The 13,479-nt window shown below is 44.7% G+C and overlaps 1 protein-coding gene across 1 annotated transcript; it reads left to right on the plus strand.

Moving 5' to 3' along the window:
• On the plus strand, positions 1–12,655 carry LOC137532442 (parvalbumin alpha-like). Its single transcript, XM_068252927.1, has 4 exons — positions 1–28; positions 6,301–6,433; positions 10,532–10,641; positions 12,568–12,655. The coding sequence occupies exons 1-4, from the start codon at positions 1–3 to the stop codon at positions 12,594–12,596; spliced, it is 300 nt and encodes a 99-aa protein (XP_068109028.1). The 3' UTR covers positions 12,597–12,655.
• Positions 12,656–13,479: the final 824 nt, after the last annotated feature.

Consider the following 13,479-nt stretch of genomic DNA (forward strand, 5'->3'; position numbering starts at 1 on the left):
ATGACGACAGACATCAATCTCATCAGGGGTAAGCAGAGCCTCGGAGGAGAGGAAGAAGAATGGCGGCCGACATCCGGATCCCCCGGGAGGTTAGTAAAAACGCCCGCTGCGCGCATTGCTCTGCATAGACCCCCCAGTGGCTACCATGAGTTCAGCTCTGGATAACCGCTCCTAGCTTGTATTTTCCACCCAGAGCTGAACTCGTGATTACGGCTAAGGAGGTTAATGAGTAACTCCGTTCCTAAAACCCGTGTCGTGACACCTCCCCCTCTTGGACGTTTGCAGAGGTTGGGTCTCTTAACTCTTACCGACGCAACCAACATCCGCTGATTTGTCCGGTATGCCACAGCACAAAAGCCCGGCATTCTGGTGGAGTCTAAGCGCTTAGTGTTACACACGGGACCTGCAGTCACCAACACAGTGCTCAAGAAGTATATAGGTAACCGTCACCCCAGAAGTAAAAGCAAAAATTCAAATGGTCACTGGTGCTCCAAACAGGGATAACCAATTTGTTCAGAGTAAAATGCATAAAAACATGTACTCACATCATGGGCCCTTGCAACAGGGACACTTAAGATGTAAACAAGCGTGTCGTGAATTCCATATACATAGATCCAAATGTAAGATAATCAGCAATGCCCAATCTCTGGTTCCTGACCGGCTTCGGCCTTGCGGCGATGGAACTGGAGATTGGGCATTGATGATTGATGTACCGGTGACCATTTGAATTTATATGGGATGACACCGCATGTGCATGTGGTAGCCGAGCAGCGGTTCACTATTTTATTGTTACATCCTTGTCGATATAGACTTCGGAGTAGCGCCTCTTTTATCTACCTGCACCTATTTTCTGGTGGTGACTACCTGCCCTATGCTGGATCATGAAGTCATACTGTTATAACAACAAACTTCAAGGCATGAGTTTTCTGTTGCTTCCACTAGTATGGTTCCACCAGCTAAGCGGGTTGTGTTCTGTGATGACAGAAAAGGACCTACCATACAGATATGACTGTAGCTCCTGTTGAGCCCACATAATCGCTAAATATTCTTTCTGTGTGGTGCAGTACGCTACCTCTCTGGGAATCAATTTTCTACTCAGAATAGGGACGCCAAGAGCTAAATACAGTGTAGAATGTACTGGTAGTTGAAATGAAGTATGATAGGGTAATCTATACTCACCTTACCTCAAAGGCAACCACTGTGCAGGCGGGTGGGGAGATTAGACCTGACCCCACTCAGGATTAAGAAGTCGCTCCCCATAGATGAGGAAAAAAGAGGGTAACACCATCTAGCAGGGGTGGACTTGATATAGCGTAGTATGGATACAGAGGCGCCAAAAGCATAAATAACACATTAAAATAACCTTTCAACATTTTACAATTGAAAAAGTACCCAAAAGCTGGTGAAAAGTACCATGCAAATTATTTTGAGTATGTATTGTATATGGGCGTGGGGAGGGGGAGAGGAAAATAGGAGGGAAGGAGGAGGTAAAGGGGATAGCAGATAACATTTCTGTGTTTGAAACTGACACTTGTGTAATTAGACAGCATTGCTAATTCATACTGTGTGTCCCACTGCCAGCAGCAGCAGCAGCAGCAGCAGCACATTCAGTGACTACCTGTGTGTGTGAGACACTTGTGTTGCTTAGACAGCATTGCTAATTCATAATGTGTGTGTCCCACGGCCAGCAGCAGCAGCACATTCAGTGACTACCTGTGTGTGTGACAGGGAGCTGCACATTGTACTACCCACCCAGTACTGCATATACCTACTAGTACCTGTTGTGTTTAGTTAACCCACCTCATCACTGCATACACCTACGTTTGTGTTGAGTGAACTCACCTCGCTGCACATAACTACCTTTTGTGTTGAGTGAACTTGCCTCACTGCATATCTACCTTTTCTGTAGAGTGAACTCACCTCACTGCATATATAACTACCTTTGTGTTGAGTGAACTCACCTCACTGCATATATAACTACCTTTGTGTTGAGTGAACTCACCTCACTGCATCTAACTACCTTTTGTGTTGAGTGAACTCAGCTGACTGCATCTAACTACCTGTTGTGTTCAGTGAACTCACCTCACTGCATATATAACTACCTTTGACTTGAGTGAACTCACCTCACTTCATATCTACCTTTTGTGTTCAGTGAACTCACCTCACTGCATATAACTACATTTGTGTTGAGTGAACTCACCTCGCTGCACATAGCTACCTGTTGTGTTCAGTGAACTCACCTCACTGCATATACAACTACCTTTGGGTTGAGTGAACTCACCTCACTGCATATCTACCTTTTCTGTTGAGTGAACTCACCTCACTGCATATAACTACGTTTGTGTTGAGTGAACTCAACTCACTGCACATAGCTACCTTTTGTGTTCAGTGAACTCACCTCACTGCATATAGAACTACCTTTGGGTTGAGTGAACTCACCTCGCTGCACATAGCTACCTGTTGTGTTCAGTGAACTCACCTCACTGCATAAATAACTACCTTTGGGTTGAGTGAACTCACCTCACTGCACATAGCTACCTGTTGTGTTCAGTGAACTCACTTCACTGCATATATAACTACCTTTGGGTTGAGTGAACTCACCTCACTGCATATCTACCTTTTCTGTTGAGTGAACTCACCTCACTGAATATATAACTACGTTTGTGTTGAGTGAACTCACCTCACTGCACATAGCTACCTTTTGTGTTCAGTGAACTCACCTCACTGCATATATAACTACCTTTGGGTTGAGTGAACTCACCTCACTGCACATAGCTACCGTTTGTGTTCAGTGAACTCACCTCACTGCATATATAACTACCTTTGGGTTGAGTGAACTCACCTCACTGCACATAGCTACCTGTTGTGTTCAGTGAACTCACCTCACTGCATATATAACTACCTTTGGGTTGAGTGAACTCACCTCACTGCACATAGCTACCTGTTGTGTTCAGTGAACTCACCTCACTGCATATATAACTACCTTTGGGTTGAGTGAACTCACCTAACTGCATATCTACCTTTTCTGTTGAGTGAACTCACCTCACTGCATATAACTACGCTTGTGTTGAGTGAACTCAGCTGACTGCATCTATCTACCTGTTGTGTTCAGTGAAATCACCCCACTGCATATATAACTACCTTTGGGTTGAGTGAACTCACCTCACTGCACATAGCTACCGTTTGTGTTCAGTGAACTCACCTCACTGCATATATAACTACCTTTGGGTTGAGTGAACTCACCTCACTGCATATCTACCTTTTCTGTTGAGTGACCTCACCTCACTGCATATAACTACCTGTTGTGTTCAGTGAACTCACCTCACTGCATATTCAGTGAACTCACCTCACTGCATATAACTACCTTTTGTGTTCAGTGAACTCACCCCACTGCATATATACAATGGTGTAAAAAAAACTATTTGCCCCCTTCCTGATTTCTTATTCTTTTGCATGTTTGTCACACTTAAATGTTTCTGCTCATCAAAAACCGTTAACTATTAGTCAAAGATAACATAATTGAACACAAAATGCAGTTTTAAATGATGGTTTTTATTATTTAGTGAGAAAAAAAACTCCAAATCTACATGGCCCTGTGTGAAAAAGTGATTGCCCCCCTTGTTAAAAAATAACTTAACTGTGGTTTATCACACCTGAGTTCAATTTCTGTAGTCACCCCCAGGCCTGATTACTGCCACACCTGTTTCAATCAAGAAATCACTTAAATAGGAGCTATCTGACACAAAGTAGACTAAAAGCACCTCAAAAGCTAGACACCATGCCAAGATCCAAAGAAATTCAGGAACAAATGAAAACAAAAGTACTGTAATTGAGATCTATCAGTCTGGTAAAGGTTATAAAGCCATTTCTAAAGCTTTGGGACTCCATTGAACCACAGTGAGAGCCATTATCCACAAATGGCAAAAACATGGAACAGTGATGAACCTTCCCAGGAGTGGCCGGCCGACCAAAATGACTCCAAGAGCGCAGAGAAAACTCATCCGAGAGGCCACAAAAGACCCCAGGACAACATCTAAAGAACTGCAGGCCTCACTTGCCTCAATTGAGGTTAGTGTTCACGACTCCACCATCAGAAAGAGACTGGGCAAAAACGGCCTGCATGGCAGATAAGCAAAAAGAACATTAAGGCTCGTCTCAATTTTGCTAAAAAAACATCTCAATGATTGACAAGACTTTTGGCAAAATACCTTGTGGACCGACGAGACAAAAGTTGAACTTTTTGGAAGGTACGTGTCCCGTTACATCTGGCATAGAAGTAACACAGCATTTAAGCAAAAGAACATCATACCAACAGTAAAATATGGTGGTGGTAGTGTGATGGTCTGGGGTTGTTTTGCTGCTTCAGGACCTGGAAGGCTTGCTGTGATAGATGGAACCATGAATTCTACTGTCTATCAAAAAATCCTGAAGGAGAATGTCCGGCCATCTGTTCGTCAACTCAAACTGAAGCGATCTTGGGTGCTGCAGCAGGACAATGACCCAAAACACACCAGCAAATCCACCTCTGAATGGCTGAAGAAAAACAAAATGAAGACTTTGGAGTGGCCTAGTCAAAGTCCTGACCTGAACCCTATTGAGATGGTTTGGCATGACCTTAAAAAGGCGGTTCATGCTATAAAACCCTCAAATAAAGCTGAATTACAACAATTCTGCAAAGATGAGTGGGCCAAAATTCCTCCAGAGCGCTGTAAAAGACTTGTTACAAGTTATCGCAAACGCTTGATTGCAGTTATTGCTGCTAAGGGTGGCCCAACCAGTTATTAGGTTCAGGGGGCAATTTCTTTTTCACACAGGGCCATGTAGGTTTTTAGTTTTTTTCCTCACTAAATAATAAAAACCATCATTTAAAACTGCATTTTGTGTTCAGTAGTGTTATCTTTGACTAATAGTTAACGGTTTTTGATGAGCAGAAACATTTAAGTGTGACAAACATGCAAAAGAATATGAAATCAGGAAGGGGGCAAATAGTTTTTCACACCACTGTAACTACCTTTTGTGTTCAGTGAACTCACCTCACTGCATATATAACTACCTTTGGGTTGAGTGAACTCACCTCACTGCATATATAACTACCTTTGGGTTGAGTGAACTCACCTCACTGCATATCTACCTTTTTTGTTGAGTGAACTCACCTCACTGCATATAACTACCTTTGGGTTGAGTGAACTCAGCTGACTGCATCTAACTACCTGTTGTGTTCAGTGAACTCACCTCACTGCATATATAACTACCTTTGGGTTGAGTGAACTCACCTCACTGCACATAGCTACCTTTTGTGTTCAGTGAACTCACCTCACTGCATATATAACTACCTTTGGGTTGAGTGAACTCACCTCACTGCATAAATAGCTACCTTTGGGTTGAGTGAACTCACCTGACTGCATATCTACCTTTTCTGTTGAGTGAACTCACCTCACTGCATATACCTAGCTTCCCCCCGAGATGGACAAACCAGCTAGAGGAAGAGGTAGAGGAAGACCCAGAGGAAGACCATCTGGCACTGGCAGGTCTGTGCGAGGTGGTGTTGCTGTGATTTCGTGCGGACCTGCACCAAAGTACAGTGCTCAGAAGAAGGCACGTGCCATCACTTCCCAAAATTGTGAGGACGTGCTTGAGTATTTAACACAGAAGACCTCATCTCCCGCAGCCAGTGCTACCAGCGCAAGTACAAGCACCACATCCGCTGCATTTGACAATTCGCAGGAGTTATTTGGTGGTGGTGGTGGTGAAATCACTGATTCACAGCCACTACTGCAACAACAACAAGAAGGCGCAGGTACACCACCTCATACGTCTGAGTTAGGTGGTGATAGTATGGACGTAACGTGTGTGGATGGGGATGATGGACCAACTGATGTTGGTGCAGTTGAGGAGGTGTCTGAGGAAAGTGCAGCTGGCCAGGACTATGGCACAGAGTCACCTTTGCTAACAATTTGTTCCAATGCCGCTACATCCTACACACAACGCATTACAGTTTTTGCCTCTGATATTTAACATGAAAAGTAGGAAAATGTTTACACAGCTCCTGAGACATTATTTGTACATTGTGAATATAACTGTATTGTGGGACATTTTTCCTGTTTTATTTTAATATGAGGAACTACATAATGAATACTTTCTAAGTATATTCCATCAGTTTTCCCTTCTACTGCATATATCTGGTAAGCTTATACAATCAAAATTGTATCATTCATGGGCGCCTTAAGGCAGTTACTAAATAGCTGCTCCCCAGAAGTTCCCTATATTCAGTAATTATGTTATTTGTACGCTTTGTTGCAGCTCCTGGCTCCTTCGACCACAAGAAATTCTTCGATCTGAATGGCCTAAAGAACAAAAGCAAGGTTGTATTTAAAAAAGTCTATGAAATCTTGGACACAGACAGTAGCGGAATACTCGAGAAGGAGGAGCTCCAGTAAGCTAATAGATACAAAGCGTGAAAGTAATCTTCCAGCAAGCACTTTGCAGAACACTGAATGTGTATTTTTTATAGAGAACACTATACCAGCTGACCAATCGTTTCCATTCTCAGCCGTCAAAGTGTTCGCACAAATCCCACCACAAAGATCTCATCTAATAAGGCCCCTGGAGGACTGTGAATATGAATGAAACACAACCTAGAATTATCTAATAGCGGCAAGCAATTTACCAACCTGCACAGCACAATTCCCTCTCACTAGGGTACCTTTATCAGCTCATGCGCTCAATCAGCTCACATTTTCATGTGCTTTATAAATATACAAAGGACACAATACAATTATACAAATACACCCTGTGAGTTTCACGGTGTATGTAATAGGTAGACGGCAAAGCTACAAATAGTAATTGAGAGCATTTCTCAAGTACCAACAGGGGTGTTGCTAGGATCCCAAGAGACCGGGGGCACTTTTGGTCCCTCCAGCCGGAAAATGGGTGTGGCCACACTCCAGGATGTGGGTGTGGTCATGGGCAGAGCCAAATTTACATCAACTTAACAGCAGTCTAATTAGGCCTGCCCAGCAAAATGTTGGATGAAGCCCCCTTCTCTACTGATAGAAAAAAAAATGTAGTATCTCACATAAATAGGCAGTCTCTCATAGGGAAAGAAACTCCAACCTAGAATTGAACTTTATCCCAATCAGTAGCTGATACCCCCTTTTACATGAGAAATATGATGCTTTTCACAAACAGACCATCAGGGGGCGCTGTATGACTGATTTTGTGCTGAAACCCCTCCCACAAGAAGCTCTGAGTACCGTGGTACTCTGGGCAAACGGCCACAATGTAACAATGTTCACAGACAGGAAATAGCTGTTCTCAGCTGTCTGTAACAGCCAAAACAGCTAGGAGCAGCTACATAACCTGCCCACAGTAAAAATGTCACCATGTAATAAATGTCAGAATGTGAATCTGGGAGAGGAAAGATTTTACAATGGGCAAACACTGACTAAATCATTTATACATAATTATGGTAAAAATGAAGCACTTTTTTTACTACATTATTTTCACTGGAGTTCCTCTTTAACCATAACGAGGCAGGTTATCTGGCAGTTTCCCATAGCATTCCCTGATCTTCTAGTGGACCCCCTCCCATACTCCCACAGGCCTCCTATTGAGACACCACAGCTCCCAGCATGCCCCCATAGAAAAACCACAGCTCTCTGCATGCTTCCATAAAGGCACCACAGCACCCAGTGTGCCCACATAGAGGCACCACAGAAACCAGCATACCCCCATTGATGCACCACAGCTCCCAGCATGCCTGCCATTGAGGCACCACAGCTGACTCTGCCTGGGGGGACATCCGGGGCACCCGAGAATAGATTCGGGGCACGTGCCACTGATCTCTGGGGCTAGCAACGCCCCTGAGTACCAATTATTATTAACTTTATTGATTTATGAAGCAATAGAGTAAGAAACAAGCAGAGAGGGTACATAATAATACAGACAATGGTATACACAGGATATAGACACTGGTACATAATACAGAATTGGTAGACATCATGGATGAGACGAAAATTAGCGTTTTCATAATTATGACACAAAACGTGCGACATCGGAATTGTAATTCATAATTATCAGAAAAATTGTAATTCGGAATTTCATAACTCGTAATTTTGTGTTGTAAGTTCAGTTTCAATTATAATTATGGTGAACGGAAATTGGAATTTCTTTTTTTACACAAAATTACAAAAAGTATGGGTAGCACAAAATCGTCATTTTGAGTTCTACACAGAAATTCGTCCCCAAAACAATCGTAATTACAGAAAATGTGTGTATGGTCGTAAGTACACAAAATTTTGCGTAATCGTAATTATGAAAATTAGGCAAAACTTCATGAAATTGCACATTACAATAATCCCTGGAAGGCAAAGTAATTATTGTGACAAATGTAACATGGGAAACACAATTTATACTTAATTCCAAGACACAAAAGGGTGAGAGAGCCATGTCCTTGTGAGCTTACAATCTAAAGGAATAGGGAGGAAACAAGAGGAGGGGTAATATAAAATATGTAAAACTGGAAGCAGTGTGTTTTTAGGATATAATGCAACACAACATCGCAGGCTTTGTGTAACTTAGTGTAATGAATAGCAGAGATACTGCCGCGCGGGAAAGCGGCTATCTCCGCGTTCCAGCCGGCGGCCTCTGCCGCGCAGCAACATGTCACTGGTTCGCCTGGTCCTTCTAGTGCACACAGATGGAGAGCTACGCGCGCTGCAAGACAGGCTCTTTATGTTAGCAGAAGGGGAATCAGCTGATCATGCCGATCAGCTGATCCCAGCTAGGCTCCGGATTGGCTGAGTAGCGGGGGCGGCGCTGCGGAGCGCTGTAGGTATATATAGGACTTGCCTGTTAGTTGCAGGTTGTCTGCCGTTGCGAATGCTATGTGTGATCACTCAGACCTCAGTCAGATCTTACAGTGTGTTAGAACCAGCCGGAGCTGGGAATTCACACTTAGTCAGATTCTGTTGATAGCCTCTATTGTATTATTGTATTGTGTATGTAATAGACTAGTTCCCAGGTGTTGAGACCAAGGACCCCACATCTAAGACTAGGATTGAGAGATACTGTTACCCGTTATGATCTCTGGCTTTCCTGACCACTCTCCTGCTTACTGATTCGGTACCTTTGCCTATCTGTCTACCTGTTGCCGACTTTGCCTGTACCCGGATACCAAATCAGTCTTCTGTCTCTGTACCTTGTCTGCCCGTGTGTTGCCGACCTGACCTGTCTGACCCTTCTGGCTGTCACTCATTCTTTGGGTGATCAGCCTTACTGTACTACTCGTGACACTAACTCTCCAGGTGTCCATTAGCTGCAAGGGCCACCTGCTCCTCAGGAAGACCATCTTGCAGTTCAGGCAGTGGTCTCTACCCCATAGGAGTCCACTGGCTGCAGTACAGTCTGATTCACAGTCCATCAGGGAATCCTTGGCTGCAGTACAGTCTGATTCCCAATCCATCAGGGAATCATTGGCTGCAGTACAGTCTGTATCTCCTCCTCTTAAGGAGGTCAGCTTCAGCACAGTCAGTGGCCACCTGCCCCTCAGGGGTCCACTGGCTGCAGTGCAGTCCGATTCCCTGCTCTTCAGGGAATCCTTGGCTGCAGTGGTGTCTGTATCTCCTGCTCCTCGGGAGATAACCTTTCTTTACTGTTGCACCAAACACTCTACCACACTAGGGGCTTGATTCACAAAGCGGTGCTAACTGTTAGCACGCCTGTGAAAACCCCCTTAGCACGTCTAAACAAGCTTTAGCACAGGGCGCTCCACGCGAAGTGCCCATTAAAGTCTATGGGACTTAGCGCGCGTAAAACTTTGCGCGCGCAAAGTTAGCGCGCGATCTGATTGAGAAATCCGGTGCTAACCTACTTAGCACCCTGGTTAGCGCGTGTAAAGACTTTAGACGTGCTAAGTAGGTTAGCACCGCTTTGTGAATCAAGCCCCAGGTGTCCTGTGTCAAGCTATACTAGTATTATTGGTGATTCTGCAGATCACACATAATCGGGTATAGCATCTGTATTATTGGTGATACTGCAGATCACCAATAAACAGAGAAATCTGTGTTGCTGACACCAATCGTTACACTTAGCTTTTCTGTACCGTAGCTCTTTGCTGCTTTCTGGTGGTTTAAAGGGCATTTTATTTGGTTGTAAAAATATCACCTGGGAGAAAACTCAGGCGTAAAAGTTAATTTCATATGGGCCCTCGTCTATGTCTCCGCCCCCCCTCCCCCCGTGCCCGCCCGTGCAGTTATACTTTATCTGCCGCCATCCTTATAGCACATGGGGTGCAAGTATGACAGCGCCCATGTGAAATATGCATTTAGTCACATGGGGCCCAAATATGGAAATATGAGGATTGCAGCAGAGCAGGCGCCAGCAGGTAAAGTCTAACTGCACGGGCATCGGGGGTGGGACATGCGGGGGGGAATGTGGACGGGGGTTCCCGTTGTATTTTTGGTTTGTATAAGTGTACAAGGACCTGAAATCTTACGTTTCACCTTTATCTGTTTACCTATTTATCCTACAGTTTCATGGTGAGAGTCTTCAGTGAAAAAGGTAGAATATTGTCTGACAAGGAAGTCTCAGACATTCTCAAAGCCGGTGACAAAGATGGAGACGGAAAACTCAGCATGGACGGTATGTACCGTACTCTGGCGGGATCAATCAACGGCTGGCCCTGGTTATTATGAGTTAATAATTTCACAACTATATTTGTCTGATATTGAAGATCCAACTTAGAAGATAATGTTTCTTCGATGAAGGAGGAACAGACTGCCCAGCAAGCTGATGGTGAACCAGAACTCTTCGGAGTGTGTAAAGGGCTAAAAAGCCCTCTTAGTACAATCCTATACAAAACAGAAGTTTGCCTTCTTACAACAGAAGGGATTTGCGATTAATCAGGTTGGCGTGAGTATATGATGTTTCCCACAATGCATCACTGCTGAATATGCATATTATCTCTTGATTGTCCCTGAAAGCTAACCACACCTCCAGTTCCGCTGGTATTCAATGATGGGGCTCTGTACAAATAACAAGCTGACACATCATTGCATTCCAGCGGGTTTCGAGGTGTGTTTATATTACATGGACAACAAAGTAACTATTTGCATATTCAGCAATGATGCATTCTGGGAGATCTTATATGACCACCTATATGTAGATGACGCCCAGATCTACCCTCCATACCGCGGATTTCTCCACCACCACCATGGAGAGAGTATCCTCTTGCCTCTCAGCTATCTCATCCTGGATGTCAGCCAGGTTACTAAAGTTCAAACCTGGATAAAACAGAACTCCTAAATCTGAGCAGACCAACCCCGCATAGACATCTATGTCACTGTCAACGGTACAATCATCCACCCAGCCACATAAGCCTGCTGCATGGGTGTCACCCTGGACTCGGTTCCCTCCTTCACCACATCCAAATCATAGCTAGGCCTGCAATCTCCATTTACACAACATCTCCAAGATCTGCCCCTTCCTGACCCTGGACACTGCCGAAATGCTCATCCATGCCCTCACCATCTCCCGCCTTGACTATTGCAACACCCTCTTGTTAGGCCTCCTTCAGAAACTGCATCACCCCCTACAATCAACCATGAACGCAGCAGCCAGACTACTCTACTCCTCTCACTGTTCTGTCTCCACAACTCCTCTATGCAAATCCCTTCATTGGCTCCTTGTCCGATTCAAAATCAGCTTCAAGATCCTTTGTTTGGCCTACAAATCCATACCCAAGTCCTGCCCAACCTACACCTGACTTGGTCAGCAGATACACACCTGGTCGCCTATTTCACTTTTCTGGGCAGGCCTACTTAGACCGCTGTTAAGTTCTTCGAAATTTGGCTCCACCCATGACCACACCCATTTTCTGGTTGGAGTGCCCAAAAGTGCCCTGGATCTCCTAGGATCCTAGCAACACCTCTGCCAAGGATGTTACAGTTACGTCCTGTGTTGCTGAATGGACGTAACTGTAACGTCCCTTGGTCCTACCGCGCGCAGCCGAATGGGGAGATTTGTCTCCCCTCACTGATCAGGAGCCATGGCGATTGACTGCTGATCACTACAACTGCCGCCGATCATAGAGATCACTAGGCGGTAGCAGAGAAGAGGATCCACTCGCCTCTCCTGGCGTTCCACCAGCGATCGTTGCTCCCCTTCCACTCAGCCTAGCATCCAGTCTTGCACTGCCTCTAGTGTTGGGTCTCAGCTTGATGATGTCATCAAGCCAGGATCTGGAACTTAGCAGCAGTTAGAGGCTGGATGCAGAGTGGAGGAAAGTCAGAAGAGGTGAGTTATTGCTGGCTACCCATACTGGGGACACCTAAGCCTTGCTATTTATAATGGGGAGACCTATCCTTTTATGCCTTGAATCCCGAAGTGGTTAACGCTAATGTTAAGCTAAAAAAAACAATAATCAGATACTCACCTATGGAGAGGGAAGGCTCTGGGTCCTACAGATCCTTTGTGATCCTCTCACGGTCCGCTCACAATATCTTCATTATGTTACACAAACACTCTGTTGTGATTTTCTGACACGGTTTCCTCTCTTTGTGTTGGCAGAGTTTATGAATCTCGTCAATAAATCCTAAGCTGTGGAAGTTCCATCCTTGTCTGTGCACAACGCTCATATTTTATACTCCACCTCTGGTCCCGCCTCCTGGATCTCTGTGCCGGAATAAACTGTAATACAATGCAATAAAACTTCAGACAGAAGCAGCTTGACTGTCATTATTACTGTATTTTTGGACCATAAGGCGCTCTGGACAATAAGACACACATGGGTTTAGAGAGCAAAAACCAGGGAAAAAATATGCTAAACTTGGTGCGTCCTTGCTCTAGGAGCATCTTGTAGATGTTCTCCCCAGTTATTGAGTCCCCCATGTGTCCCCCATGTGTTTATTCCTGTCCCTCATGGCGATCAGAGACCTCTCCTCTCTCTCACTGCTCCCCTAGTGCTGGCTTCTGCTGATTGCCTCATTACATACGACCAGCACTAGGGGAGCAATGAGGGAGATGTCTCTGATTGCCAGTGGAGTTGATGGATTAGGTAAGAGAAGTGCTGCCACTGTTTTCATCTAATCAGGAAGACCGGAGGAGGACACGGGGGAGCGGAGGAGACATAGGGACAATACGGGGAGTCCCCAACATCGTGACTGGTCAGAGGTTCATAACAGCGGGCGTTCATAAATCGGAGACTTCCTGTATTTGGAATATAAGATGTATGGACTTTTTCTCCCCACTTTCGGGGAGAAAAAAATGTCTTCTATCCTGAAAAAAAAGGATGTCTTTCTTTTTCTTTACCTTTATTTGCTAATTGCACGCTGGTTCTTTAGGTCTCTAAAGGTTCGTACACACATTGGATTTTTCAAATGACCAGTCGTTTGAACGTCCGGTCATTTGGACGTCAAATTGGGCGTTCAGCTGATAAGATGGGTTTTGACAGATCCGCTTGACTAAGGAGTGAGTTTGTGC

The sequence above is a fragment of the Hyperolius riggenbachi genome, chromosome 9 (genome assembly GCF_040937935.1).
Source record: "Hyperolius riggenbachi isolate aHypRig1 chromosome 9, aHypRig1.pri, whole genome shotgun sequence".
In the NCBI taxonomy this organism is placed as follows: Eukaryota; Metazoa; Chordata; class Amphibia; order Anura; family Hyperoliidae; genus Hyperolius; species Hyperolius riggenbachi.

What these genes read in the sequence shown, in the direction of transcription:
- LOC137532442 (XM_068252927.1), top strand. Translation starts at nt 1, where the DNA reads ATGACGACAGACATCAATCTCATCAGGG. An exon ending in CTCGAGAAGGAGGAGCTCCA is followed by an intron (nt 6,434 to 10,531) that starts GTAAGCTAATAG and finishes TTTATCCTACAG; the next exon opens with TTTCATGGTGAGAGTCTTCA. An exon ending in CGGAAAACTCAGCATGGACG is followed by an intron (nt 10,642 to 12,567) that starts GTATGTACCGTA and finishes TTGTGTTGGCAG; the next exon opens with AGTTTATGAATCTCGTCAAT.